Genomic DNA, 27426 nt, shown 5'->3' on the forward strand with positions numbered 1-27426 from the left:
AAGTGCAATCTGCAAATGGAGGACGTGATTTTTTGACTTTTCACTCTATTTTGCACCAGGAGGCTTTGTGTTGCAAGTCATTAAAGATGGATAACGTCATGAAGGTGGTCATCCAAACTGTTAATTTCATCCGATCCAGAAGCCTGAATCACCGTCAGTTTGACAGCCTTCTCAGAGAGAAAGACCACATCTATGGCCTGCCATACCACACTGAGGTAAGATGGTTAAGCCGAGGTGCTGTGCTGAGGCGTTTCTTTGATTTACGAGAAGAAATTGAACAGTTCATGGAAGAAAAGGGCAAACCAGTGTTAGAATTTCATTCCGCAGAATGGATGCCGGACCTTGCATTTATGGTGGATGTTACAGAGCACCTGAATAACTTGAACAAACAGCTGCAAGGGCGCAACAAAGTTGTCACGCAGTATTATGACAGCATACGTTCTTTCAAGTTGAAGCTGTCATTGTGGGAGACGCAACTTGCCGGTGGTGATGCAGCTCACTTCCCCTGTCTGAAAAATGTGTGCGCGACCCAACATGTGGCAGACATGAAGCGGTTCAAAGATAAAATAACGGGACTGTTACGGGAGTTTGAGCAACGCTTTCAGATTTATGTTTATATGTTTTTATGTTGATGTGCTATTGTTTTTAATTGTTTTTATTTTATTTGTATATTTAACCTATTCTTGACTCTGTGGTTCTTGCACTTGTTTGGGGAACAGGATTTCATTATTTTTATCTACTTTTGTGCCTGAGAAATGACACCCTGATATAGTTCTGTGATCTGTGATATACTTCTGTGAATCACTGAGGCATTGTGTGTTTGTGTGTTCTTTGTCCTCAGAACTTTCAAATAACTTGAGGTGTTTTATGATTAATAGTGATGTTATGCTTTTGGACACTGTCCTCAGGCTCCAGCTTTATGTTTATATGTTTTTATGTTGATGTGCTATTGTTTTTAATTGATTTTATTTTATTTGTATATTTAACCTATTCTTGACTCTGTGGTTCTTGCACTTGTTTGGGGAACAGGATTTCATTATTTTTATCTACATTTCTGCCTGAGAAATGAAACCCTGATATAGTTCTGTGATCTGTGAAACAGTTCTGTTAATCACTGAGGCATTGTGTGTTTGTGTGTTCTTCTTCTTTAGATTTTTCAAATAAACTTGACGTGTTTTATGATTAATAGTGATGTTGTGCTTGTACTATTTTGGACACACTGTCCTCAGGCTCCAGCTTTATGTTGTATGTTGATCGTATTAAAACAAAGAAAACAATCAGAAGTTGTTGTTTTTAAGTTATATATACCATGATTTTTCCGGTCCGGCCCACTTGGGAATAGATTTTCCTCCATGTGGCCCCTGAGCTAAAATGAGTTTGACACCCCTGATCTAACCTTTACCAGGAGTCTGCCAAGAACAAATCCAAGACACGTCGTATTAAAACAAATGATTTAACTAAAACCCAAACCTGTCCAAATTCCAATTGGGATATTGCCTGGGGTAATGGCCGTATGACAGGACTGACCGGAATGATGAGCTGGATATCAGACAAGTGTCCTGGTTCCTGGTTAAAGTGTGCTGTTAGATACATTGAGTGCACTTCCCTATTTAGCACTTTCCTGTTTGCTATTTCAATCCTCTCCACCCTTCCGTTTGCAAACTAAACAGTCACTAAAGCTCAAGTACACTCTGTGATCAAACAAGCACACACAAACACACAATGTAATCTCCTTTATTAGATTAATTCCTCACATATAAGTCAACCCAGACATTAATTCACACCAACGGTTGCAGTATTAGTAATTTTTTATAGATGAGTAAGATGTGCATCAATGATTACAGTAGAAGTAAAGTTTAAAATCAATTTAAAATTATCTTTTTTTATGTAAAATGCTTTGACTAGAGTATTTAATTAAATACAGCAGACATTTGATGAATAATACAGCATCTCCATCAATTCTACACATTTTGCAATGGATCTTAAATAAAATGTTTCAGTTTTAATGCAACATTTTCTGCAATTCTACGCATTTTGAAATGGCTAAAGCTGTGTTCTTATCCTAAAACATTCACTGCTTTGGCAAAGTTTCAACGGTAACTGTCGGCCGCAAATCACATGTTGCTAGGGTGTTACAGTAAGAATGTGCATCTGTATATCTGTAAATTGTGTGCGTGCGTGCGTGCGTGCGTGCGTGCGTGCGTGCGTGCGTGCGTGTGTGTGTGCGCACATGCGTTTACCCGTCATCTCTGACAATCTACTGTGGAGTGTAATAGGAAGAATCCCAATCAAACTTTGACAATCGGAGGTTCGCTTCCAGGTGAGCTTTTACCTCCTTCATCACTTGCTCTCGCATTTTGTGCTCAACTTGTGCCACTTCTATATTAATCTCTTTATAGAGCAGTTTGCTCAAGCTCTCTGCCTCTGCGCAGTGCCCATAGATCCACCTCGGAGTTTTGTTATTTGATTGCGCAGATGTCTTCAGACCAAAAAGATCAACACAGGAGTCGCAAGGAGACATCACCTCCCCACTCTTCACATTGAAAGTCTGGCATGTGACATACTGTGGTAGTTGCATGGTGCCATCAAAGTTCTTTCTCTTGTTCTTATCTGGCTTGTATGTCATCACGGCATTGGATACACCATAGTGCCAGGTACACAGACAGGACACAGCGATCATAATCTGTCCCTGTCTCCTCCCCTTGCAAGACATGGATGCTCCATAGTAGCACTCTTCACTTTCAGAGATGCAGATGGTTGAGGAAGTGAACTTGTGTTCCCCTAACATGTCAGTGGCGATTTCCCACAGCTTCTCCTGTATTTTGTCTGGTCCAAACAAGGAGACCACCTGGGAGTAGATGACAACAGACGTCAAACAAGATAAGGTCAGTGAGAAAAAGGCCCATAAACAACAGGTAGAATCCAAATAGACAAAAAATTGTGGCCTGTATGTCGCAGAGAAACTTTAGTGAACTATTCATAAAATGATTTACAAAAATATATACAGATAGGAGCAGATCAATATCTTAGCAAAAAGTAATCAATGTTACTTTTCACCCAACTCTTAACCTCATTTCAATGACATGGTGACATTTGCATATTGAACTTTCATCCCCTCAGGCCAGAGGCACAACAATGTATAAATTAATGGTTGGATCAGAATCGACGTTATAATCATTGGCCAGTACGGAAAATTAAGTAAAACCACAAGTCCAAATCCCTATCTCCATCCATGGCTAATTTAGGAAAGGGGCAATTTTAGCTAGCTAGCTAGCCACCGGAAGACAACAACACAACGAGATGCAACAATTCAAGTTGTTTCTGTTAATGATGTACAGTGCCTTGCAAAAGTATTCATCCCCCTTGGCATTTTTCCTATTTTGTTGCATTACAACCTGTAATTTAAATTGATTTTTATTTGGATTTCATTTAATGGACATACACAAAATAGTCAAAATTGGTGAAGTGAAATGAAAAAAATAACTTGTTTAAAATAATTCCTAAAAATAAAAGTGGTGTGTGCATATGTATTCACCCCCTTTGCAATGAAGCCCCTAAATAAGAGCTGGTGCAACCAATTACCTTCAGAAGTCACATAATTAGTTAAATAAAGTCTACCTGTGTGCAATCTAAGTGTCACATGATCTGTCACATGATCCCACTATATATACACATGTTCTGAAAGGCCCCAGAGTCTGCAACACCACTAAGCAAGGGGAACCACCAAGCAATCGGCACCAAGAAGACCAAGGAGCTCTCCAAACAGGGACAAAATTGTGGAGAAGTACACATCAGGGTTGGGTTATAAAAAAATATCCTAAACTTTGAACATCCCACGGAGCACCATTAAATCCATTATAAAAAAATTGAAAGAATATAATAATAATATGCCATTTAGCAGACCCTTTTATCCAAAGCGACTTATAGTCATGCGTGCATACATTTTTGTGTATGGGTGGTCCCGGGGATCGAACCCACTACCTTGGCGTTACAAGCGCCGTGCTCTACCAGTTGAGCTACAGAGGACCACAAATATGGCACCACAACAAACCTGCCAAGAGAGGGCCGCCCACCAAAACTCCCGGACCAGGCAAGGAGGGCATTAATCAGCTAGGCAACAAAGACAGCATACTGCTAAAGCAACACTCCGACAGTATCAGATACAGTGGGGGAAAAAAGTATTTAGTAAGCCACCAATTGTGCAAGTTCTCCCACTTAAAAAGATGAGAGAGGCCTGTAATTTTCATCATAGGTACACGTCAACTATGACAGACAAATTGAGAGAAAAAAATCCAGACAATCACATTGTAGGATTTTTAATGAATTTATTTGCAAATGATGGTGGAAAATAAGTATTTGGTCACCTACAAACAAGCAAGATTTCTGGCTCTCACAGACCTGTAACTTCTTCTTTAAGAGGCTCCTCTGTCCTCCACTCGTTACCTGTATTAATGGCACCTGTTTGAACTTGTTATCAGTATAAAAGACACCTGTCCACAACCTCAAACAGTCACACTCCAAACTCCACTATGGCCAAGACCAAAGAGCTGTCAAAGGACACCAGAAACAAAATTGTAGACCTGCACCAGGCTGGGAAGACTGAATCTGCAATAGGTAAGCAGCTTGGTTTGAAGAAATCAACTGTGGGAGCAATTATTAGGAAATGGAAGACATACAAGACCACTGATAATCTCCCTCGATCTGGGGTTCCACGCAAGATCTCACCCCCTCTGAAGTTTGCTAGAGTGCATTTGGATGATCCAGAAGAGGATTGGGAGAATGTCATATGGTCAGATGAAACCAAAATATAACTTTTTGGTAAAAACTCAACTCGTCGTGTTTGGAGGACAAAGAATGCTGAGTTGCATCCAAAGATCACCATACCTACTGTGAAGCATGGGGGTGGAAACATCATGCTTTGGGGCTGTTTTTCTGCAAAGGGACCAGGACGACTGATCCGTGTAAAGGAAAGAATGAATGGGGCCATGTATCGTGAGATTTTGAGTGAAAACCCCTTCCATCAGCAACGTGGCTGGGTCTTTCAGCATGACAATGATCCCAAACACACCGCCCGGGCAACGAAGGAGTGGCTTCGTAAGAAGCATTTCAAGGTCCTGGAGTGGCCTAGCCAGTCTCCAGATCTCAACCCCATAGAAAATCTTTGGAGGGAGTTGAAAGTCCGTGTTGCCCAGCGACAGCCCCAAAACATCACTGCTCTAGAGGAGATCTGCATGGAGGAATGGGCCAAAATACCAGCAACAGTGTGTGAAAACCTTGTGAAGACTTACAGAAAACGTTTGACCTGTGTCATTGCCAACAAAGGGTATATAACAAAGTATTGAGAAACTTTTGTTATTGACCAAATACTTATTTTCCACCATAATTTGCAAATAAATTCATAAAAAATCCTACAATGTGATTTTCTGGAAAAAAAAATCTCATTTTGTCTGTCATAGTTGACGTGTACCTATGATGAAAATTACAGGCCTCTCATCTTTTTAAGTGGGAGAACTTGCACAATTGGTGGCTGACTAAATACTTTTTTTTCACCACACATAGAGAGACAGAGGGGTGCTGTTTCGCTCGCTCGGATGCTTTCTCCTGTGAGATACATTCAGCCTCTTGCGAATTGAAGGAACATTTTGAAACAGAGAGACATTTACATTTTTGTCATTTAGCAGACTCTCTTATCCAGAGAGATTTACAGTAGTGAGTGCATAAATTATTTCGTACTGGTCCCCCGTGGGAATCTAACCCACAACGCTGGCGTTGTAAGCGCCATGCTCTACCAACTGCTAAAAAAAATTTGGAAGCCGGGCTTCCCTTGGCGTCCATGAATACACGCCACTGGACATTTGTTCTTGATTTCACATTGAATTCATGGTTAGTTGACAACTCAACAAAATGTAAATCAAACTAGACGTTGAACTGATGTCTGTGCCCAGTGGGTTAGTCAAGACCATCAGCAACACAACACTCACCATATCCAGCACACAGGAGAATGGAGTCCGTTTTGGCAGTTTCTTTTTGTAACTCTCAAACGGTCCTGGGAACACCTCCTTCATCATAAGCTCATAGTCCTCACCAAGGATATCATTTGGGGTGTATTGGGGGGAATTAATCCAGCCTAAGAAGAAGATGCTTTGGAGCATCTTATAGACACAGGTTTGATATGAGAAGCACAAATTAAAAAGATGTTCTCTTTAGAAATGTAACCCTAATTTCTGGACAGCTTTATCTATCTATCCATCCATATTGGCTCCTCTGGAAGACCAATGGGTTTGATGGCACAATTAAACTGCCAAAAAAGGGGCTCTCTTAAGAAAGGGGCTCTCTTAAGAAAGGGGCTCTAATAAGTTGCTTTTTACACAGGACAAGAAGAGAAACTATCCAACTTTAGACAATGACGCCTTCAAAGGGGTACATGCATACCTCATCCACAAATTCCTTTGGTCCTTTATCTTGTAGTTCAACCATTACACAGATGATCTTGAAGGCATTAGTCCTAAAACTGTCTTCAGTCTTCAAAAACTCATCTGCCCTAAAATATTTTTGTCAGATTCATGACACAATATTAATTTTCTCAATAAATAAGTGTGCAATCCTTTAATTTATTGAAATAACAAAAGAAGAGTTCATGGTTAATATGTTGAGGCTCACCTCACTTGTAGTCCGGTATCCTATCATGGGAAAGATGACGTCATAACCATTTAATAGACTAAAACCACAATAACTACTACTGCTATTATGAAAAGGCATTAGAAGGTTAATACTTATTTGAAATTCGCCAAATGTACTTACCGAAAAAACTACGTTTTTGAGAGTATAGGACAAAGACGGTAGACTAGATCGAATCTTTACAGATGAGTGTCTGTGCGCGCGTGCGTGCGCGTCACAACCCTCAAATGTATCTTTATATGTTTTGGCAAAATCGATAGATGAATAAAAGATAATGTGTGTTCAAATGTTCATGTTTTGTCGTGTACCTTAATTTCTTCTCTTAAGACGGAGTAAAAAGGCTACTCACCATTGTTAGGAAGTTGCAAAGATGAAAATGAAAGTAAATCGTCTAACGCATACACTGTATTCCCAAACAGTTGTACTAGCTCATAAGTAATAAGGTCATAACAGTCAAATGTCGTTATGCAGTTGACCAAACTATAAAGTGTTGAGCTCTGTTGAGATTTATGCCACTTTAATTGAAGAGCGCTCAATATTTTATAGGTAATTTGTGTGGAACGCTCAAAAAGTTTAGGAAGTGTCATGACGTTATCGACGTCATGACGTTCTGGTGGGTGGGTCATCTCTCCCTCAGGAAAGCTGAGTCAGCCATCTTGAATTTGCCGAGATGCGGGGTTGTTTGGTCCGCCCGTGTGGATGTGGAACACAGTTTAATTTGTTTTAATTTGTTTGCAATGCGCACTTTTATGCTGCCCGCTTGAAACCACCACCACCACCTCCGTTTTTATCATTAGTCTTATTGCCCTCGTTTTCTTAAGCGCCATCTTATCATCACCTCTGATTTGGTAAGTAACTCTGTTTTTTTTTCATTTTTTTTTTTCAATTGAATTTCGATAGTCTTAAATGTGGAACTGGGAATACATTTGTACAATGTGCACAGTGAATATTTGTTGTAAATAGTGTAAAAATCCAAGTAGTTGTAACTTTAGAAGTTGTTAAATATGTGATAAATACGTTACGTTACTTCATCTTACAACGGTGTAACATTATCAGCAGGTTTCCTGGATGAACTACATTTCCCATAATGCATGTTTGCCCGGGACATTGACGGTGGAGGAAGGTCCATGAGTTTTCGCTGTTCGCCGGTAATGCAAGTGCGTACTGTGATTATACTTATTTCAATAAGTGTCTGCCTTACACAGTAAATATTTTACGTTATCGAGCTGTGTGTACGTGTGTGCTAGCGTGAAACGAACAATGCTAAACAACATAATGTGAGTGTGTTATCATTATGCTTACCAGGCCTGTGTATTTCTTCCTAGGCTCAAGTGTGTGGTTGTGAGATCATCTCGAAATCCTTTTAACAGTTCAGGTAGGATGTATTATGAAATAGTGTTACTAATGTAATACATTGCTAAAACCAAGTATAGAGTGTATTTGTTATAATTCATTGGTATTAGATTTAAAAGGTGATCGAATAGCTCCTGATTTGTAATGTCATTAATGCATTTCTTTTGAAGCAATGTTTTTAAAAAAATGTACAAGTGAATAGGTTGGTTTACTTTTAAGTTTAAATTTCCCACGTATCTCGTTAAAGTTTTGACCAATGAGCTAACTTGTTAAGTTGTGGCCAATGGGAGAGTGGACTGGTTGCCGGGAAAGAAAAGGGAGGGAAAAGTTGAAAGAAGGGAGAGTAGAGACGTTAGTGGGGTTGGTGAAGGAAAAACGACCAAAGGAAACGATAAAGAGAGAACAAAACCATACCTACAGAGTTTTTTTAAGGGAAATCCTGATTTTATTTCTATAAGAGAGTGTTTATTATTTAGTTAAGAAAGACCAAGTGGAGACTGAAGCTGCCGTCGCATTGTGGAGACATTCGCGACATTCGACATCCTAGAGGTTAGCCTAGCATCGTGCAAGACTTGGAGAGAATTGCTTGTGACGATCAGTTCGGGTTTCCAACAGATGTCTGTTGCTGCTACCGAGTACTGGCTGCATTGATAGCTGTGTTCGCGGTGGATCTTGTGAGGACACCTGCACGGAACTACTATATTTTGCTGAGGCATTATCTACAAGTAGTGAGTAACTACAAATGTGGGGTGGACTTCGGGACTTTATGTATGTCGTCATTTTTTTTATGAGCTCCAACGCGCGCCCAGGGTTTAAGCAAGCTTGCAAATAATTTGGACATGGGGTTGTGGAAAAATCATTGGGGTTAATAATTTGCATTTCTTTTGATGTGATACATTGAACATTTGATTAATATAGATCTTGAACCTTATGTCTGTTGTATTGGTGGAGTCATTTACTGTTTCAGTTTCATTTAATGCATGGGAAAGCATATCCTTACAACAATAACCAAGTCTATAATCATTCTATCTGAAGTTAATACCCTATTTGTCATTCACCCTAGCAAGTTTACAATAGGGATTCTTATTGGAGATGTCCTTCTCACCTAATATCCCATGCTGTTCAGATATTCTAAATAAGGTAATATCGTGAGAGTCAAATTCGAGCCTGGTGAGAGGGTTACACTAATAATTGGTTTTATTTTATGTGTTTCCACAGTCATTCTTTTGCTATTTCTCTAAATGTTTTTATCTCAACTGTGGGGTCAACAGTTGATCACTTGAACCCTTTATTAATACTTTGTTAAATACAAAGAACAACAACAGAAATAGCAGATCTATAAGCACACAACTTTGATGCTTTGCTTGTTAATAACTAACTTGCTTATCTTTTAACATTTTCATTTTTACTATAATTAGTGTACAATGAATGTTTTTGATATTTGTGTAATTATTATTGTAATGGATATTTTTTGTCCATGTAGGAACAACGTGATGTAAATATGAGACGGGCCCTCGTCCTTCGTGCACTTCCTGTGTACCTGCGTGAAGATGCCTCCCAAGTTTTTCAGGACCTGTAATGTAAGTGTACTGGCCTCACTATCAATCCCTTTGCTTAGCTATTCAGTCAGCTTAAACATGACATCACTCAAAGAACTCTAGGAGAACCAGAGGGGCATTCCAGAAAGCAGGTTATGTGAAAACCATCAGTAGCCAATTGTATTTTTTCCAACAACGTAATTTCAAAGTCCGTGTTTCTAGTTTGTCGCCGCATTGAGTATGAGATAAAATGTTTTTATATTTCATTTTCAGCCGATTTTAAATAAAACAAAATAGCCTAAAATAAAACATTGAACAACATTCAACCACTTCCTTAAAGGCTAATATAAAATAAAGTGATGTTAAATTCAAAATGAAAAGACGACTGCATCTGAAACTCTGTCAGTGATTTATATAACAGCCGCAGCCAGAAAATGTCTGCTTCCTGTTTTCTCCTGTTGCCATGGTGAATAACCGTATCGGAGCTCCATTGATGATGGCTTTTTACTAGTCGTCAGGCACAAGCTCAACTCCGAGTTAACGTACTCTGAGTCAACTTACCTAACTCAGATCAGCTGTTCTGTAACTGAAAACTCAGTTTCACTTCACGGGGTAAGTCAACTCTGAGTTCAGGGTTAGGCTCAGTTTGTTGAACCTCCTTTCTGGAATAGCCCCCAGAACCTGTTTATGAAGTTTCCTTGAGTTGTTATTCTGCAAACTGACATGTAGAAATTACATAAATGAAAAGGTAAGTATAAAGAATTCCACTAAACAAAAAGTATGCTTACAGGTAGGTGTGAAACTAACATAAAATAATAAGCATGTGTAAAGAAAATAGTTTAAACATGTAGCTTAGTTGCAGTCTAAGTGCAAAGTGACCGTAATGTCTAGACATCATTAGCATGATTTGTATCCTTGAGGGGCTGAACTCATTTTTGTATTATTTGTGTTTTATAGTCAGCAGATGGTCCAGACCTCACTGACACTCCGGTGGCTCTCCTGACAGTTGTCACTGATGATACTACTGATGCGGCCCTCTTCAGCCCTGAGAGCATCTGTATTGTCGTGGAAGATGAAATACTTGTGAGTGGTCCCACAAACCTGGCTGACTCATTTCTCCTGCTCTTTGGGTATGTCTATGCACTAGACCTACAGTACCCAAAGAATCTTGAGCTTACATTCACATTTATCCAAAAAGTTGTGATGTGTCTTGAGGACAACAAACCACTGAAAGGCCGTCTACTGACACTGAAGAATGATTTGTTCAATGAGTGAATCACTCAGAATGGACTATTTGTTGAGCTGAGTATTGAGGATGTTTTTAGTTTTTTTCCCCTCTTTACAAATGTAATAATTTGCCTCTTCTACCTCATGTTTAATATGTTACACTGTTTGCCTCTTCTACCTCAGATTTAATACATTGATTGTTAATAGATAAATATCACAACATTGACGTATTGCCAAGCCCAAGTTTTTGTACTGTACTTGTGGGAAACGACTGTTGAATTCATGCACTATACATGTTTAATGTTGTGTGACCTAATGCTTACCTTGATGTTGCCAGTTGAAGTACGGCACAGTAGAAACCAGTACTTTTATTTGAATGTTTTATTTTAAAAAAGTGAGTTGCAGCCTTCAAGGTACAGTAAGTGCCAAAACGTTTTAAATGGCTCCACATTCTAATAGTTGTCATTGCTGTTGAGGATGGATTATAATTAGAATCTTATTGAATTTTATCATGAAGCCTTTGAGTTTTTATCATAATGTTTACTGAATAGTGTGATATGGAGACCCAAAATACTGAATCTACCCTCTGTAGCAATGACCACTATCAGAATATGGAACTATTAACACTTAATGTACTTTAAAACACATTTTGTTTTTATGGAGTCATTTCCTTTTCCTTTTTTGTTTTAATTTATGACAAGCACTTTGTTTTGACTGAGCTCCTTTTGATTCGTGCCTTTTTAAAAGCACATTGTGTTGAATAAAAAAAAAAGTTAAATTGTCACTGTGGTGTCACTTTCATGTTTTCTAACATTATTCGCTGATTATAATTGTGTAATGGACCGACATCAGTATTTCAGTTTAGAATTAATTTTGTTTGCATGTCCCACATTATGAGTTGAAGAATATTGAAAATTTTGAGTGTATTTCACACATTATATGAGTTGAAGAATATTTAATATTTTGAGTGTATTTCCCACATTTATGAGTTGAAGAATATTTAATATTTTGAGTGTATTTCCCACATTATATGAGTTGAAAAATATTGAAAATTTTGAGTGTATTTCCCACATTATATGAGTTGAAAAATATTGAAAATTTTGAGTGAATTACTCCCTAATTATAAGTTGAGGAATATCAATATTTATAAGATAACATTGAGATAATTTAAGGCAACTGTAAATATAATTTTTATTTTATGTAAACTTAAAACATTTAAAAACATCACTAAAATATTTTTGTGTAATCTGTTACAAAATAATTTTTGAGTTATGTGAACTTATTAGGGTTTACAGTGTAATAGCCTAGTCCAGTGGTTCCCAACCAGGGGTACTAGGACCTCTGGTGGTACTTGGCCTATCCACAGGGGGAATTTTGAGAAGACTCATGAGACCATAGTCCAGGGTTCCCTGACTGGTTTTATTTGGCACCCAACGTTTTCGTGTAGCTCAGTTGGTAGAGCATGGCGCTTGCAACGCCAGGGTTGTTGGTTCGATTCCCACGGGGGGCCAGTATGAAAAAAAATATATGCACTCACTAACTGTAAGTCGCTCTGGATAAGAGCGTCTGCTAAATGACTAAAATGTAAATGTAATAGATATTATTCTTTTTTTATTTGTTTTGTAATTATACTTTTTATATACACTACCATTCAAAAGTTTGGGGTCACTTAGAAATGCCCTTGTTTTCGAAAGAAAAGCAATTTTTTTGTCCATTAGAAATAACATCAAATTGATCAGAAATACAGTGTAGACATTGTTAATGTTGTTAATGGCTATCTCAACGTCAACAGTGAAGAGGCGACTCTTCTAGTGAAGATGCTGACCTTCTAGGCAGAGTTGCAAAGAAAAAGCCATATCTCATACTGCCCATCTTAATCTTGTCTTTTTATTGGCCAGTCAGAGATATGGCTTTCTCTTTGCAACTCTGCCTAGAACAGGGGTGTCAAACTCATTTTAGCTCAGGGGCAACATGGAGGAAAATCTATTCCCAAGTGGGCCGGACCGGAAAAATCATGGTATCTATAACTTAAAAACAACAACTTCTGATTGTTTTCTTTGTTTTAATACGATCAACATACAACATAAAGCTGGAGCCTGAGGACAGTGTCCAAAAGCACAACATAACTATTAATCATAAAACACCTCAAGTTATTTGAAAGTTCTGAGGACAAAGAACACACAAACACACAATGCCTCAGTGATTAACAGAACTGTTTCACAGATCACAGAACTATATCAGGGTTTCATTTCTCAGGCAGAAATGTAGATAAAAATAATGAAATCATGTTCCCCAAACAAGTGCAAGAACCACAGAGTCAAGAATAGGTTAAATATACAAATAAAATAAAATCAATTAAAAACAATAGCACATCAACATAAAAACATATAAACATAAAGCTGGAGCCTGAGGACAGTGTCCAAAAGCACAACATCACTATTAATCATAAAACACCTCAAGTTATTTGAAAGTTCTGAGGACAAAGAACACACAAACACACAATGCCTCAGTGATTCACAGAAGTATATCACAGATCACAGAACTATATCAGGGTGTCATTTCTCAGGCAGAAATGTAGATAAAAATAATGAAATCCTGTTCCCCAAACAAGTGCAAGAACCACAGAGTCAAGAATAGGTTAAATATACAAATAAAATAAAAACAATTAAAAACAATAGCACATCAACATAAAAACATATAAACATAAATCTGAAAGCGTTGCTCAAACTCCCGTAACAGTCCCGTTATTTTATCTTTGAACCGCTTCATGTCTGCCACATGTTGGGTCGCGCACACATTTTTCAGACAGAGGAAGTGAGCTGCATCACCACCGGCAAGTTGCGTCTCCCACAATGACAGCTTCAACTTGAAAGAACGTATGCTGTCATAATACTGCGTGACAACTTTGTTGCGCCCTTGCAGCTGTTTGTTCAAGTTATTCAGGTGCTCTGTAACATCCACCATAAATGCAAGGTCCGGCATCCATTCTGCGGAATGAAATTCTAACACTGGTTTGCCCTTTTCTTCCATGAACTGTTCAATTTCTTCTCGTAAATCAAAGAAACGCCTCAGCACAGCACCTCGGCTTAACCATCTTACCTCAGTGTGGTATGGCAGGCCATAGATGTGGTCTTTCTCTCTGAGAAGGCTGTCAAACTGACGGTGATTCAGGCTTCTGGATCGGATGAAATTAACAGTTTGGATGACCACCTTCATGACGTTATCCATCTTTAATGACTTGCAACACAAAGCCTCCTGGTGCAAAATACAGTGAAAAGTCAAAAAATCATGTCCTCCATTTGCAGATTGCACTTTCTCTCTGAACTTTGTCACAACGCCTGCTTTTTTCCCGATCATTGAGGGCGCACCATCTGTAGCCAGGCTGACAGCGCGGGACCAGTCCACTCCGACCCTGTCCAGCGCGCCGACGAGTGCGGTAAAAATATCAGCTGCTGTCGTTGTATCTGTCATCGGCACCAACTCCACGAACTCCTCGGTGACGGTCAATGTGTCATCAACTCCGCGGATTAAAAAATGGCCAGTTGTGCAACATCTGTAATGTCCGTGCTTTCATCAATTGCAACCGAAAACGCAATAAATGACTTTACTTTTTGCTTCAACTGGCTGTCCAAATCCACTGAAAGATCGGAAATCCTGTCTGCAACTGTGTTTCTTGTCAGGCTGATATTTGCAAAAGCCTGCCGCTTTTCAGGGCACACAATCTCCGCTGCCTTCATCATGCATGTATTTACAAATTCACCCTCACTAAATGGTTTTGAAGCCACTGCGATTTCATTAGCAATGAGGTAGCTAGCTTTCACTGCAGCGTCACTGATGTCTCGGCTGTGAGTAAACACAGACTGCTGTTTCTTCAGACCCGCCAACAGTTCATTCACCTTCTCTCATCTCCGCTGTCCTTGAAAGTTGTCATATTTGTCGGCATGAAGACTCACATAGTGGCGACGAAGGTTATATTCTTTCAGCACTGCAACATGCTCTGAACACACCAAACATACAGCTTTCCCATTCAATTCCGTGATTAAATAGGATGACCATTTTTCTTGGAACACTCTGCACTCTGCGTCCACTTTTCTCTTTTTTGACAGAGACATATTGGGGCAATGAGGGTGCCAAAGCACATAATGTTAAAAGTAGAAGCCGTAATAAATATTGCGGGCAAAACAAAGTAGCTCATTGGCTGCACGTGCTTGACCTACTTGCTCTGCCCCGGTATAAACAGTTTGCTTGCTTAACACAATTGCTATTGCGCCATCCAGTGGACGCAATTGGAACAGCAGTTTATTTTATTGAAAAATTGCAGCGCATTTTTATACTTTACCTTTTTTTTTTCTTTTTTTTTTTTTTTTATCATCTCGCGGGCCGGATTAAACCCGTTTGCGGGCCTGATCCGGCCCGCGTGCCGTACGTTTGACACCCCTGGGTTAGATATTTTATTACATCTGGAAACTGTAGATTTTTTACCGGCTGCCTGTGTTATCCTTAAGATATTGCATGGACACCTTACCCAACAGGATGCTATGAGAGTTAAAGTATTTGAATGCAGTTTTTAATAAAATTGACGACTTGCACAGCTGCACGTCACTAATGGATTCCTAACATGTAATAGGGCAGATAAGGCATTGTTCAAAAGTATAGGGAATAGGGTGGCATTTTGGATGCATAGGCCGTGGTCAAAAGTCATACGTTATGTTAGGGGACCATTTTGGCTCTGGTCAAAAGTATTGCGTTATGTTAGGGGGCCATTTTGGCTCTGGTCAAAAGTAGTGCACTATAAGCCTTAAACGACTAGACACTAGGCACTACTATCATGGTCAAGATCCCTCTAGCACAGTCACTGTAACCTGGTATGATGGTAAAATGTGTATTTCAGACACATGAACAGGTCCCAGCGCTGAGACGCACACACACAGACAAACACACACGAATACAAATCAATAGCAGTTATTAATATGAATAATGGAGCTGGCAACACCAAGGTTGCAGGTTCAATTCCCACATTGGCTACATTTACTGAGTATATGTGTTAAGTGTAAGTGGTTTTTAGGATAGAGGCACCTGCTGAAGTGGCTGTAGCACAGAGAGCAATGTGAGACAGATTAAACCAGTCTTGGTGTGTGTGCGTGCGTGTGCATGGGTGTGTGTGTTAGCATCAGTCACTCCGTCATCCCATGGTATTAACGGTGCTCCTGAACAGCCCAGATTACTCCACCTCTCTCTGACAGGCTATAAATAGTGACACAGCCAACACAGAGAGAATGGATACATAGCACCTTCTCAGTGATCACACCCGCACTTGAGCCACCAGATTATTACAGGATGTTATATTGATTACCAGATCAGCCTTTTGTTTCATAGCAATGTTACCTTTTATTCTAATTTCCAATGAACAGAGAATATATCAGTCCCTTATTTGTATAAAAATACCTGAACAGGAGATACAATGTGATTGATTCAGATGTCTTCCTGACATTCAGCTCTCAGAGAGAAAGGAACAGGAGTGGACAGATACCTCTGTTAAAAGACATGGGCCGGGGTTCAAACAAACCGCAATGCACTGCTGACGTCGCACTGCACTTGACTTGTAAAGGTAATTTCAATGACGTTTGTGGAGATTGCATTTGGGGTAAATACAGCGGATGTCGGCTAAAACATCAATTAAGTCAATTGCAGTGCGTTGTTGGCTGTTTTGTTTGAATCCCGGCCCATGGGTTTGAGGGGTGCAGATGGGTTTTGTTCGCTAGTGAGAAAATGTTTAAAAAAAACATGTTATAACAAAGTGTAACAAGGAGATACTACCTGAACACATGCAAAACGTTCAGCTAGGGTTTGCCACACTGGCAGAAATGCTGGGCCAACCCTGAAATCATTTTTGATTTGATAAATCCTACGAGAGAGACACACCTAGCTGGTTCTGTTTCAGTCTAATCCCTAGCCCTAGACAATTTCTCATGCCATTTTCTGTTGTAGACATAGATCAGAAAAACTGGATAGGTACATGTAAGCAATATGTTCTCACCATTTAGTGTAAGGAAAGCTGAATGGCCGGGATTCAATCAAAGGCACGTTGTCGACAGGCACATTGCACTTTACTTTTAAAGGTAATTCACCTTGTGCCAACATCCACAGCGTTTACCATGAATGTGATCTCTGCGAACGTCGGGAAATTGCCTTTAAAAGGTGCATTGCTGACTTTGACAGCATCTAAAGTCCTTAAGACCGTTTGAACATTCTCTGAGCCAGTCAGCTTATACATACTGTATAATTCAATGCATGCCAAAAGTTTGATAGTTTAATTTAATACTGTATATGTTCTGGTATATAATTTTTTATATACAAAAGGTAATTTTGTGATGAAAATAAGAAAAATATACAACAGAGTCAATATACACAATAAATCAAATAATGAAAAAAGGACCAAATAAATCTTCATCTTCATTTGAGAGTGATGAGCAAAAGCATGAAGCCCAATACATAGGCAGTGTCCCAAATGGCACCCTATTCCCTTTTGTCATGCACTATAGAGGGAATAGCATGCCATTTGGAACGCACTCATAGTGCCCTGTAACCTAGATACAGTGTTAGATCTACATCTTGTCCATAGTTTCACATTCTGTCAAATAGATATTCAATACTGTCTTTATATTATACATGCATATCCATATGATTGGACTTCTGTGAAGGATTGCATTATAACACAGTGATTAAGAGGCAAAGATTGAGAAAGCGAGAGAAAGAAAGAGAGCGAGAGACCTATACAGTGCAGAAAGTATTCACACCCCTTGACTAATTCCACAATTTCGTTGTATTACAGCCTGAATTCAAAATTGATTAAATATATTATTTTTCTCACACATCTACACACAATACCCCATAATTACAAAGTGAAAACATGTTTTTAGAATTTGTTGCTAATTTAAAATGAAATACAGAAATACCTGATTTACATAAAGTATAGACTCAAGGGTGTGAATACTTGTAGAAGCACCATTGGCAGCGATTACAGCTTTGACTAGTCTCGAGTATGTCTCCATCAGTTTTGCACATCTGGATTTGGTGATTTTCTCCCATTCTTCCTTGATGATTTTCTGCTAGGCCAACAGCTCTGCTGTCTCATGCTAGGACGACTGAGAAGGACAGGACTGGACGGGCTGGGCCGGGATGGGACTGGACAGGATAGGACAGAACGGGACAGGACGGGTCCCAATACTCACAGAAACCTTCTTACTGGACCTTTGTTTCCAGGGTTTGGAACATCTATCTGAAATGTATTATGTGAATTATAATATCATGACTTCATACACACACACAGCTCACAATGCACACTTTAAGGCGAGGAGACTCATTTAACTGTGGCTGCTGCACTGCCTACCAATCCTACATTTCAAGTCATTATTTTAATGAAGATAAATACAATACATGTTGAGGAGTGCTTTAAAATGGGTCCCTGTGTTCTGAGAATTAATGCCCTCTCACACCTATTGGTCTGACCGGTGTTCAAATACTATTTGAAATCTTTCAAATACTTTGGGTGTTTGCTCTTGCCTGCCTGGAGTGCCAGATGGGTGGGGTTTGCAGTTTTGAGACTGTTCTACTGGTCTATTAAGTGAGGCAAGCCCAATCAAGCACAGATAATGTATTTGAAATTATTTCAAATAGTATTTAAACACAGCATCATGCTGACTGTGCAGTAAGAAGCTTACAACTGACTTGGAGAACACTGATTGACATTAATAAAATACAGTCTGGCTGTGATGAGGTTCCGTTCCAATACCCACATACAGTGGGGGAAAAAAGTATTTAGTCAGCCACCAATTGTGCAAGTTCTCCCACTTAAAAAGATGAGAGAGGCCTGTAATTTTCATCATAGGTACACGTCAACTATGACAGACAAAATGAGAAAAAGAAATCCAGAAAATCACAATGTAGGATTTTTAATGAATTTATTTGCAAATTTTGGTGGAAAATAATTATTTGGTCACCTACAAACAAGCAAGATTTCTGGCTCTCACAGACCTGTAACTTCTTCTTTAAGAGGCTCCTCTGTCCTCCACTCGTTATCTGTATTAATGGCACCTGTTTGAACTTGTTATCAGTATAAAAGACACCTGTCCACAACCTCAAACTGTCACACTCCAAACTCCACTATGGCCAAGACCAAAGAGCTGTCAAAGGACACCAGAAACAAAATTGTAGACCTGCACCAGGCTGGGAAGACTGAATCTGCAATAGGTAAGCAGCTTGGTTTGAAGAAATCAACTGTGGGAGCAATTATTGGGAAATGGAAGACATACAAGACCACTGATAATCTCCCTCGATCTGGGACTCCACACAAGATCTCACCCCGTGGGGTCAAAATGATCACAAGAACGGTGAGCAAAAATCCCAGAACCACACGGGGGGACCTAGTGAATGACCTGCAGAGAGCTGGGACCAAAGTAACAAAGCCTACCATCAGTAACACACTACGCCGCCAGGGACTCAAATCCTGCAGTGCCAGATGTGTTCCCCTGCTTAAGCCAGTACATGTCCAGGCCCATCTGAAGTTTGCTAGAGTGCATTTGGATGATCCAGAAGAGGATTGGGAGAATGTCATATGGTCAGATGAAACCAAAATAGAACTTTTTGGTAAAAACTCAACTCGTCGTGTTTGGAGGACAAAGAATGCTGAGTTGCATCCAAAGAACACCATACCTACTGTGAAGCATGGGGGTGGAAGCATCATGCTTTGGGGCTGTTTTTCTACAAAGGGACCAGGACGACTGATCCGTGTAAAGGAAAGAATGAATGGGGCCATGTATCGTGAGCTTTTGAGTGAAAACCTCCTTCCATCAGCAAGGGCATTGAAGATGAAACGTGGCTGGGTCATTCAGCATGACAATGATCCCAAACACACCGCTCGGGCAACGAAGGAGTGGCTTCGTAAGAAGCATTTCAAGGTCCTGGAGTGGCCTAGCCAGTCTCCAGATCTCAACCCAATAGAAAATCTTTGGAGGGAGTTGAAAGTCTGTGTTGCCCAGCGACAGCCCCAAAACATCACTGCTCTAGAGGAGATCTGCATGGAGGAATGGGCCAAAATACCAGCAACAGTGTGTGAAAACCTTGTGAAGACTTACAGAAAACGTTTGACCTGTGTCATTGCCAACAAAGGGTATATAACAAAGTATTGAGAAACTTTTGTTATTGACCAAATACTTATTTTCCACCATAATTTGCAAATAAATTCATAAAAAATCCTACATTGTGATTTTCTGGATTTTTTTTCCTCATTTTGTCTGTCATAGTTGACGTGTGCCTATGATGAAAACTACAGGCCTCTCTCATCTTTTTAAGTGGGAGAACTTGCACAATTGGTGGCTGACTAAATACTTTTTTCCCCCACTGTACTAGCACACTACTAAGAGTGTAACAATGTCTTGGAAATACGTTCTAAGTGCAATATTAGTGTGGACATTGGAACATAGCCTGAAAGACTCCAGTTTTAACTCTTGACAGTCTAAAGTGACAGTGCAGGGGGCAGGTTTTCCGGGGACCTATGTGAGACTTCTCCTCCTCTTCCCTCCGGCCTGTTATCAATACTCTGAACTTTCCGGCTGATTCCAGGGAATGGTAAGGGTTTTCTAAATGTTCTGATGGGATCAGATGGAGCCGAACAGAGTAGGAATGAAAAGGTTGGAGAGTATTTCCGGAGCGGAGCCGCCCAGCGGTCACCTTTCCCAATAGCATGGCAATGGCACGCTCAGCCGTGCCTCTCAGTCCTGTCCCACGCAACGCTAATCCAATCAGTAGGCTGGGATTTCTCTCGCAGAAAAGAGGAAGAGTAGGAGTAGAAAGAGGAGAAGGACAAGAGGAGAAGATAGAACGGAGGAAGAGGAGGTTGAGAAGGAGCGTTCAGCTTCATCCAGCTCAGAAGAGAACTGTCGGCTGTCTGTTCAGAAGAGCAAATAGTTCTGCAACAATAATATAATGTAATCAGCTCTGACAAGGAAGTCCCCAACTCAAACATTCATCTGCCCTTTCAAACAAACGGCGAAGATGGTTTGCTTTGTTCTCTGTTCTTTTTGGAGTTTTCTTTTTCTCCTCCTAGGGCCCTGTATAAAGTCTCGGTGAGTTAGTGAGATGGTTGGTCCTGTAAGTATAGCAGAGGAAGGGTAGGATGCCTCCCAGGCAACGTCATGCTTCAGGATGCCCCCCAGGCAATGTCAGCCCCCCAGGTAGCATGAAGTGTCAGGTGATCAGCTTATAAAGACTGTACTGCACATGTTGATTTGAGATATCGTCGATTGTTGTGATCGATTCGATCCATGTCGATCCTTGATGATCAATAAGGAAGTGAGGGTAGCCCAGCCCCCTGTCTATCTGAAGTGGATGAAGGAGAAGGAAACAGGGGTTTGGTTTGATCCACAGATATCCATAGAACACTATAGTTCACCAAGTCTGTCTGTCTGTCTGTCTGTCTGTCTGTCTGTCTGTCTGTCTGTCTGTCTGTCTGTCTGTCCTTGTCTGTCTGTCCTTGTGTGTGGCAAGGTTTGAATACCCCACCCCTCTCTCCAAAGTGTGCACATGCTTACTCCCCCTCATTTTTAAAAGCTTTGTTTTGGTATAACTAAGCATATTCCATCAGCTTCCTTCCGTCCTTCCTTACACCAGTCCATTCCTTTTAAATCCATGACGAACAAGTGAACGAGTCCACACTTGAGGAACGAGTGAACGAGGGGTAGAGAATTTAACTGTAGACAGAGGGTGGGGTAGTTAGACCAGGGGACAGGGGTCATGGTTCAGGGGTCAGAGGTGAAGGGTCACAAGGCCATAGCAGTGCAGGGGTGTTTGAGTTTGCAGGGCAGCACCCCTCTGTTGAGCTGGTAGAACTCCACCAGGTGGATCAGGTCTGTGAACTTGGTGGAGCCGTCATCCAGACTGAACAACATCTGACCTTCCTCCTCACACTGTGAGAGAGAGGAGTTAGCTATTATACACATACAATACGGTTGAGAAGGAGGGGAGGAGATAGGATGTGAGGACAACTTGAGATCGAGCCAAAATGGATGAACAAGAAAGAAGTAGAAATTAGAAATAAAAGTAGATGAGTAGAAAGAAACAATAACTGACCGGTAGGATCTGAAAGTGTCTGATCTTCTGGTGGTGGCACAGGGTCAGGACAAACGCCTTGGGGTTACTCTGACAATCTCTCAGCAGGAACAACCTGAAAAACGCGCATACACACACACACGGACACACACGGAAACACACGGACACACACGGACACACACCCAAAACAGTGTCACTTATGTGTGTACTAGGGTGGATGAATGTATACATGGATGGACGGACAGATGGATGTACGACGGACAGAAGGATGGATGGATAATACAGCTTCTAAGTCTTACCCGTCTACTTGTCCTTGTTGCATGATCATCTTGTGGGACTCTTCTCTCACGATGCCACCATGGAACCATAGCTGTGTTCTGTGGATCACTGAAAGACACAGCAACATCAGGTATAAGGTCAAGTAGATGGTATTATTTAGGTATGAATGTCTAAACACAACTCATGTCCAGCTTTAGACAGGCAGAGATACACACTTATTCCAATGGGCAAGGTTCATAAAGATGTCGGAATTCAGATATGACATCAATGTAGGCTCCCGAGTGGCGCAGCGGTCTAAGGCACTGTATCTCAGTGCTAGAGGCATCACTACAGACCCTGGTTCGATCCCAGCCTGTATCACTACCGGCCGTGATCGGGAGTCCCATAGGGCGGCGCACAATTGGCCCAGCGTCGTCCGGGTTTGGCCGAGGTATGCCGAATTTGTTCTTAACTGACTTGCCTAGTTAAATAAAAAATAATGATTTAGCACTATCTACAGAGTTTTTTAATGACAATGTGCGACATGGCTCAATGCCCCAATAAATCAGCACAATGTACTTTTGAGTATACATTGGCGGCGTCTTGGAGCATAAATTGGGATCATGTACACTGTTCTAATGACGATACAAAAAAAGAGTAACAGAGAGCAATGTACTATACAGCGAACTTTGCAAACAATGCATTTGTGGTGCATTGGGGCCGCCATTTTTATGCAACTCCGCTATTGTGTAACAATAAACTTAATTACTAAGCATTTACGAAGTTACATTTACATTTACATTTTAGTCATTTAGCAGACGCTCTTATCCAGAGCGACTTACAGTTAGTGAGTGCATACATCATTTTTTTTAATACTGGCCCCCCGTGGGAATCAAACCCACAACCCTGGCGTTGCAAACGCCATGCTCTACCAACTGAGCTACATCCCTGCCGGCCATTCTGTTGTTACTAGTGTAATTGTTACAGTGTTACTACCCAGGTAGTGTAAAGTTTAGGGTACCTGAGCTGAGAGAAGAGGGCTGGAGGGGGCTGGGGCTGCCAAGAGCATTCATACGCTGACCCCGTTTCTGACGGCAGGGAAGATAAACAAAGATTTAAAATGACAGAAGTACACCTTTTACCACAGACTCTGAGTCTCCCAATCTTCCATCCCATCCCCTTCCTCCCCCTTCTACTCCCCTTCTCACCCTCCATTTATGTCCCTCCTCCACAGCGGCGCTCTCTGCTTCCAGAGGGTTCTCTATGACGCGTCCCGTCCTGCCAGAGAAGTCCATGGCCACCAGAGAGTTCTCAGACATACTCCGCTGCAGAGACAAGGATAGAGAACTTGTCTGAACTTGTCTGAGCCACGCTACCACTCTCCAAAAGATCCTAGTCTGCTTTACAAGGCAGGATACATCAGGATAACTAACCAGTAGTCATAGAGTAGGGAATAAAAATATACACTGCTCAAAAAAATAAAGGGAACACTTAAACAACACAATGTAACTCCAAGTCAATCACACTTCTGTGAAATCAAACTGTCCACTTAGGAAGCAACACTGATTGACAATAAATGTCACATGCTGTTGTGCAAATGGAATAGACAACAGGTGGAAATTATAGGCAATTAGCAAGACACCCCCAATAAAGGACTGGTTTTGCAGGTGGTGACCACAGACCACTTCTCAGTTCCTATGCTTCCTGGCTGATGTTTTGGTCACTTTTGAATGCTGGCGGTGCTTTCACTCTAGTGGCAGCATAAAACGGAGTCTACAACCCACACAAGTGGCTCAGGTAGTGCAGCTCATCCAGGATGGCACATCAATGCGTGCTGTGGCAAGAAGGTTTGCTGTGTCTGTCAGCGTAGTGTCCAGAGCATGGAGGCGCTACCAGGAGACAGGCCAGTACATCAGGAGACGTGGAGGAGGCAGTAGGAGAGCAACAACCCAGCAGCAGGACTGCTACCTCCGCCTTTGTGCAAGGAGGAGCAGGAGGAGCACTGCCAGAGCCCTGCAAAATGACCTCCAGCAGGCCACAAATGTGCATGTGTCTGCTCAAACGGTCAGAAACAGACTCCATGAGGGTGGTATGAGGGCCCGACGTCCACAGGTGGGGGTTGTGCTTACAGCCCAACACCGTGCAGGACGTTTGGCATTTGCCAGAGAACATCAAGATTGGCAAATTCGCCACTGGCGCCCTGTGCTCTTCACAGATGAAAGCAGGTTCACACTGAGCACATGTGACAGACGTGACAGAGTCTGGAGACGCCGTGGAGAACGTTCTGCTGCCTGCAACATCCTCCAGCATGACCGGTTTGGCGGTGGGTCAGTCATGGTGTGGGGTGGCATTTCTTAGGGGGCCCGCACAGCCCTCCATGTGCTCACCAGAGGTAGCCTGACTGCCATTAGGTACCGAGATGAGATCCTCACACCCCTTGTGAGACCATATGCTGGTGCGGTTGGCCCTGGGTTCCTCCTAATGCAAGACAATGCTAGACCTCATGTGGCTGGAGTGTGTCAGCAGTTCCTGCAAGAGGAAGGCATTGATGCTATGGACTGGCCCGCCCGTTTCCCAGACCTGAATCCAATTGAGCACATCTGGGACATCATGTCTCGCTCCATCCACCAACGTCACGTTGCACCACAGACTGTCCAGGAGTTGGCGGATGCTTTAGTCCAGGTCTGGGAGGAGATCCCTCAGGAGACCATCCGCCACCTCATCAGGAGCATGCCCAGGCGTTGTAGTGAGGTCATACATGCATGTGGAGGCCACACACACTACTGAGCCTCATTTTGACTTGTTTTAAGGACATTACATCAAAGTTGGATCAGCCTGTAGTGTGGTTTTCCACTTTAATTTTGAGGGTGACTCCAAATCCAGACCTCCATGGGTTGATACATTTGATTTCCATTGATAATTGTTGTGTGATTTTGTTGTCAGCACATTCAACTATGTAAAGAAAAAAGTATTTAATAAGATTATTTCATTCATTCAGATCTAGGATGTGTTATTTTAGTGTTCCCTTAATTTTTTTGAGCAGTGTATGAATAGGAGTCTTACCACAGGAGTAGAGAAATGTGAAACAGGAGACTTGCTCTGCTGAGGGCTCTTGTAGTTCTGATCCAGTAATATTCCATACTGTCAACATAAAACAACATCATGTAGCATAAAAATGACTTTTTAAATAATGAAGGATATCAGTTACATTTTAGTCATTTAACAGATGTGCTTATCATTTTAGTCATTTAACAGAAGTGCTTATCCAGAGCCACTTACAGGCGCAATTAGGGTTAAGTGTCTTGCTCATGGGGACATATTTTTCCCCTAGTCAGCTCGGGGATTCGAACCAGCAACCTTTCAGTTACTGCCCCAATGCTCTTAACCGCTAGGCTACCTGCCGCAGATACAGTGTGTGTGTACTGTACCTTTAAGAGTCTGAAGGCAGTCATCCAGCAGGTTCTGCTCTGTTCATCTTCGGCACACAGCATCCTCAGCTCCTTGCACTCAGTCCTCACCTTACTGGGCTGTCAATCAAATAATCAGCCAATCACAGAGCCTTACTGGGCTGTCAATCAAATAATCAGACAATCAGATGTTCAATTAGACAAGACTTCAATTAGTATTTAGTAAATCTGTTACAAGATGTAACTCAGTTGGTAGAGCATGGCGTTTGCAACGCCAGGGTTGTGGGTTCGATTCACACGGGGGGCCAGTATGAAAAATAAATAAAAATGTATGCACTCACTAACTGTAAGTCGCTCCGGATAAGAGCGTCTGCTAAATGACTAAAATGTAAATGTAAGATATAGCTTGATTCTCTTGAATACTCACATCAAATTAGATATCCAAAGGAGGATTTTACCAGAGTCTCTTATATCAGTCACTAGGCCACAACGACCACGACTCCCAACACCCAAATCCTGCACATTCATCCCTGGGGATGGGAGTAGCGTACAGTGTGTGTGTGTGTGTGTGTGTGTGTTTGTGTCAGGCTCAGTGTGTCCTAGCAGACCCTGTCCCAGTTTATCACAGTAGGCTGATCCAGTATAACCAGGTTACCTCCAGTGAAAACCCCTGCAGAGGAAGTACAGTACAGTACAGTACAGTAATGTCTGTCTGTCTGTCTGTCTGTCTGTCTGTCTGTCCGTCCGTCCGTCCGTCCGTCCGTCCGTCCGTCCGTCTGTGGGCAGTGTTATGTGTGTGTGTGTTCCTCTCACCTTGATACAGAACTGGTAGTCTGTGGGGGCATTGTGCAGCTTCCTCCCCGTGGTCACTGTGAACACACTACTGTCCTCCAGGTCTGACAACAATTGGAGGTGTCTGGGCTCCTAGAGAGGGGAGGAGGGAGGGAGGGAGGGAGGGAGGGAGGGAGGGAGGGAGGGGAGAGAGAGTGGGAGGGGGAGAGAGAGAGAGAGGGAGGGAGAAAGAGAAGGTTTGAACAGTCCTTCCTTGGCGTAGTTCCTTTAGTGTAGTGCTGTAATAAGGCTCTGTAGCCAAAAAACAAGGGCACTACCTAGGGAAAAGGGGAGCCATTTTGGATGTATCCCTGATCTTCTTCCTACCTTGGAGGATCCTTTAGTGGAGTAGTAGAGTCCAGAGCGTCTGAGGAACATGGAGAGTCTCTTCCAGGACTTCCTCCCTGATGCCTTCAGATAGAGGAACCCCTGCACCTCCGGACAGCTGCTGGAGTTTAGGAAGTTCTGTACCAACACACACACACAAACACACACACACATGAGTGAGTAAGGACTCTCTGGAATGTGTTCTTCTGTATGTGTGTATATGGAGGTGGGGGTGGAGGTGTGTGTGTGTGTGCGTGCGTGCGCGAGTGCATGTGTGTGTGTCTGTGTGTGTCTGTGTGTGTGTGTGTGTGTGGTGTAAGCGTACTCCACCTGTAAGAGCTGTGAGTTGGGGATGGAGCCGTTAGATTCCTGACACCACGCTACCATCTGCTCCGGAAAGAAGTTCTGAAGAGAGAGAGAGAGCGACCGAAAAGAGAGAGAAAAAGAAGAGAGAAAAATAAAAGGAGAGAGAAAAACAGAATGAGAGAAGAGGGAAAAATACTTCAGGGACTTCAGTATCACTGATTGAACCACTAATAGTGGTCAAGAGAGAGAGGGTAGAAGGAGAGAGCGGATAGGGGAGAGAGAGAGAGATGGAGAGAGAGAGATGGAGAGAGAGAGCGAGATGGAGAGAGAGAGAGGATAGGGGAGAGAGATAGAGAGATGGAGAGAGAGAGAGAGGATAGGGGAGAGAGAGAGAT

General features: G+C 41.7%; 2 protein-coding genes and 1 long non-coding RNA gene across 7 annotated transcripts in view; 1 reads left to right on the plus strand and 2 right to left on the minus strand.

The window, feature by feature from the left end:
* Window positions 1-1718: 1718 nt before the first annotated feature.
* Window positions 1719-7309, minus strand: LOC311132105 (uncharacterized protein). Its single transcript, XM_084165296.1, has 5 exons — window positions 7028-7309; window positions 6661-6680; window positions 6433-6541; window positions 5982-6152; window positions 1719-2848 (listed from the first exon to the last, which is right to left on the minus strand). The coding sequence occupies exons 1-5, from the start codon at window positions 7028-7030 to the stop codon at window positions 2258-2260; spliced, it is 894 nt and encodes a 297-aa protein (XP_084021422.1). The 5' UTR covers window positions 7031-7309; the 3' UTR covers window positions 1719-2257.
* A 52-nt stretch (window positions 7310-7361) lies between these two features.
* Window positions 7362-11580, plus strand: LOC311132106. Of its 4 annotated transcripts, none has more exons than XR_014613484.1 (6): window positions 7364-7526; window positions 7738-7844; window positions 8004-8053; window positions 8647-8759; window positions 9515-9611; window positions 10527-11580. It is a non-coding gene; the product is annotated as an uncharacterized lncRNA (long non-coding RNA). The 4 variants fall into 4 exon arrangements; XR_014613485.1 differs by having other exon boundaries at window positions 7365-7526; window positions 7735-7835; XR_014613486.1 differs by having other exon boundaries at window positions 7367-7526; window positions 7735-7844.
* Window positions 11581-17439: 5859 nt separating this feature from the next.
* The window catches only part of LOC311132901 (growth factor receptor-bound protein 10-like), a 49952-nt gene continuing 39965 nt past the window's right edge, over window positions 17440-27426 (minus strand). For both annotated transcript variants that reach the window (XM_084166278.1, XM_084166277.1), the window contains exons 7-16: window positions 27056-27130; window positions 26726-26863; window positions 26381-26491; window positions 25589-25687; window positions 25224-25301; window positions 23369-23485; window positions 23182-23248; window positions 22202-22289; window positions 21924-22017; window positions 17440-21760 (exon numbers count right to left, since the gene is read on the minus strand). In XM_084166278.1, coding sequence (XP_084022404.1) covers window positions 21614-21760; window positions 21924-22017; window positions 22202-22289; window positions 23182-23248; window positions 23369-23485; window positions 25224-25301; window positions 25589-25687; window positions 26381-26491; window positions 26726-26863; window positions 27056-27130 — 1014 coding nt within the window. In that variant the 3' untranslated portion in view covers window positions 17440-21613. The remainder of the gene's footprint in view (window positions 21761-21923; window positions 22018-22201; window positions 22290-23181; window positions 23249-23368; window positions 23486-25223; window positions 25302-25588; window positions 25688-26380; window positions 26492-26725; window positions 26864-27055; window positions 27131-27426) is intronic.

This window comes from Coregonus lavaretus (assembly GCF_964263955.1).
Source record: "Coregonus lavaretus genome assembly, chromosome: 7".
Taxonomy (NCBI): domain Eukaryota; kingdom Metazoa; phylum Chordata; class Actinopteri; order Salmoniformes; family Salmonidae; genus Coregonus; species Coregonus lavaretus.

Bases quoted from the DNA above. Each gene is read 5' to 3' on its own strand.
- LOC311132105 (XM_084165296.1), bottom strand. The intron at 6,153-6,432 runs GTATGCATGTAC...TGTGTCTATAAG, and splicing joins CAAAGGAATTTGTGGATGAG to ATGCTCCAAAGCATCTTCTT. The intron at 2,849-5,981 runs GTGAGTGTTGTG...ATCTACTCCCAG, and splicing joins TCTCCTGTGTGCTGGATATG to GTGGTCTCCTTGTTTGGACC.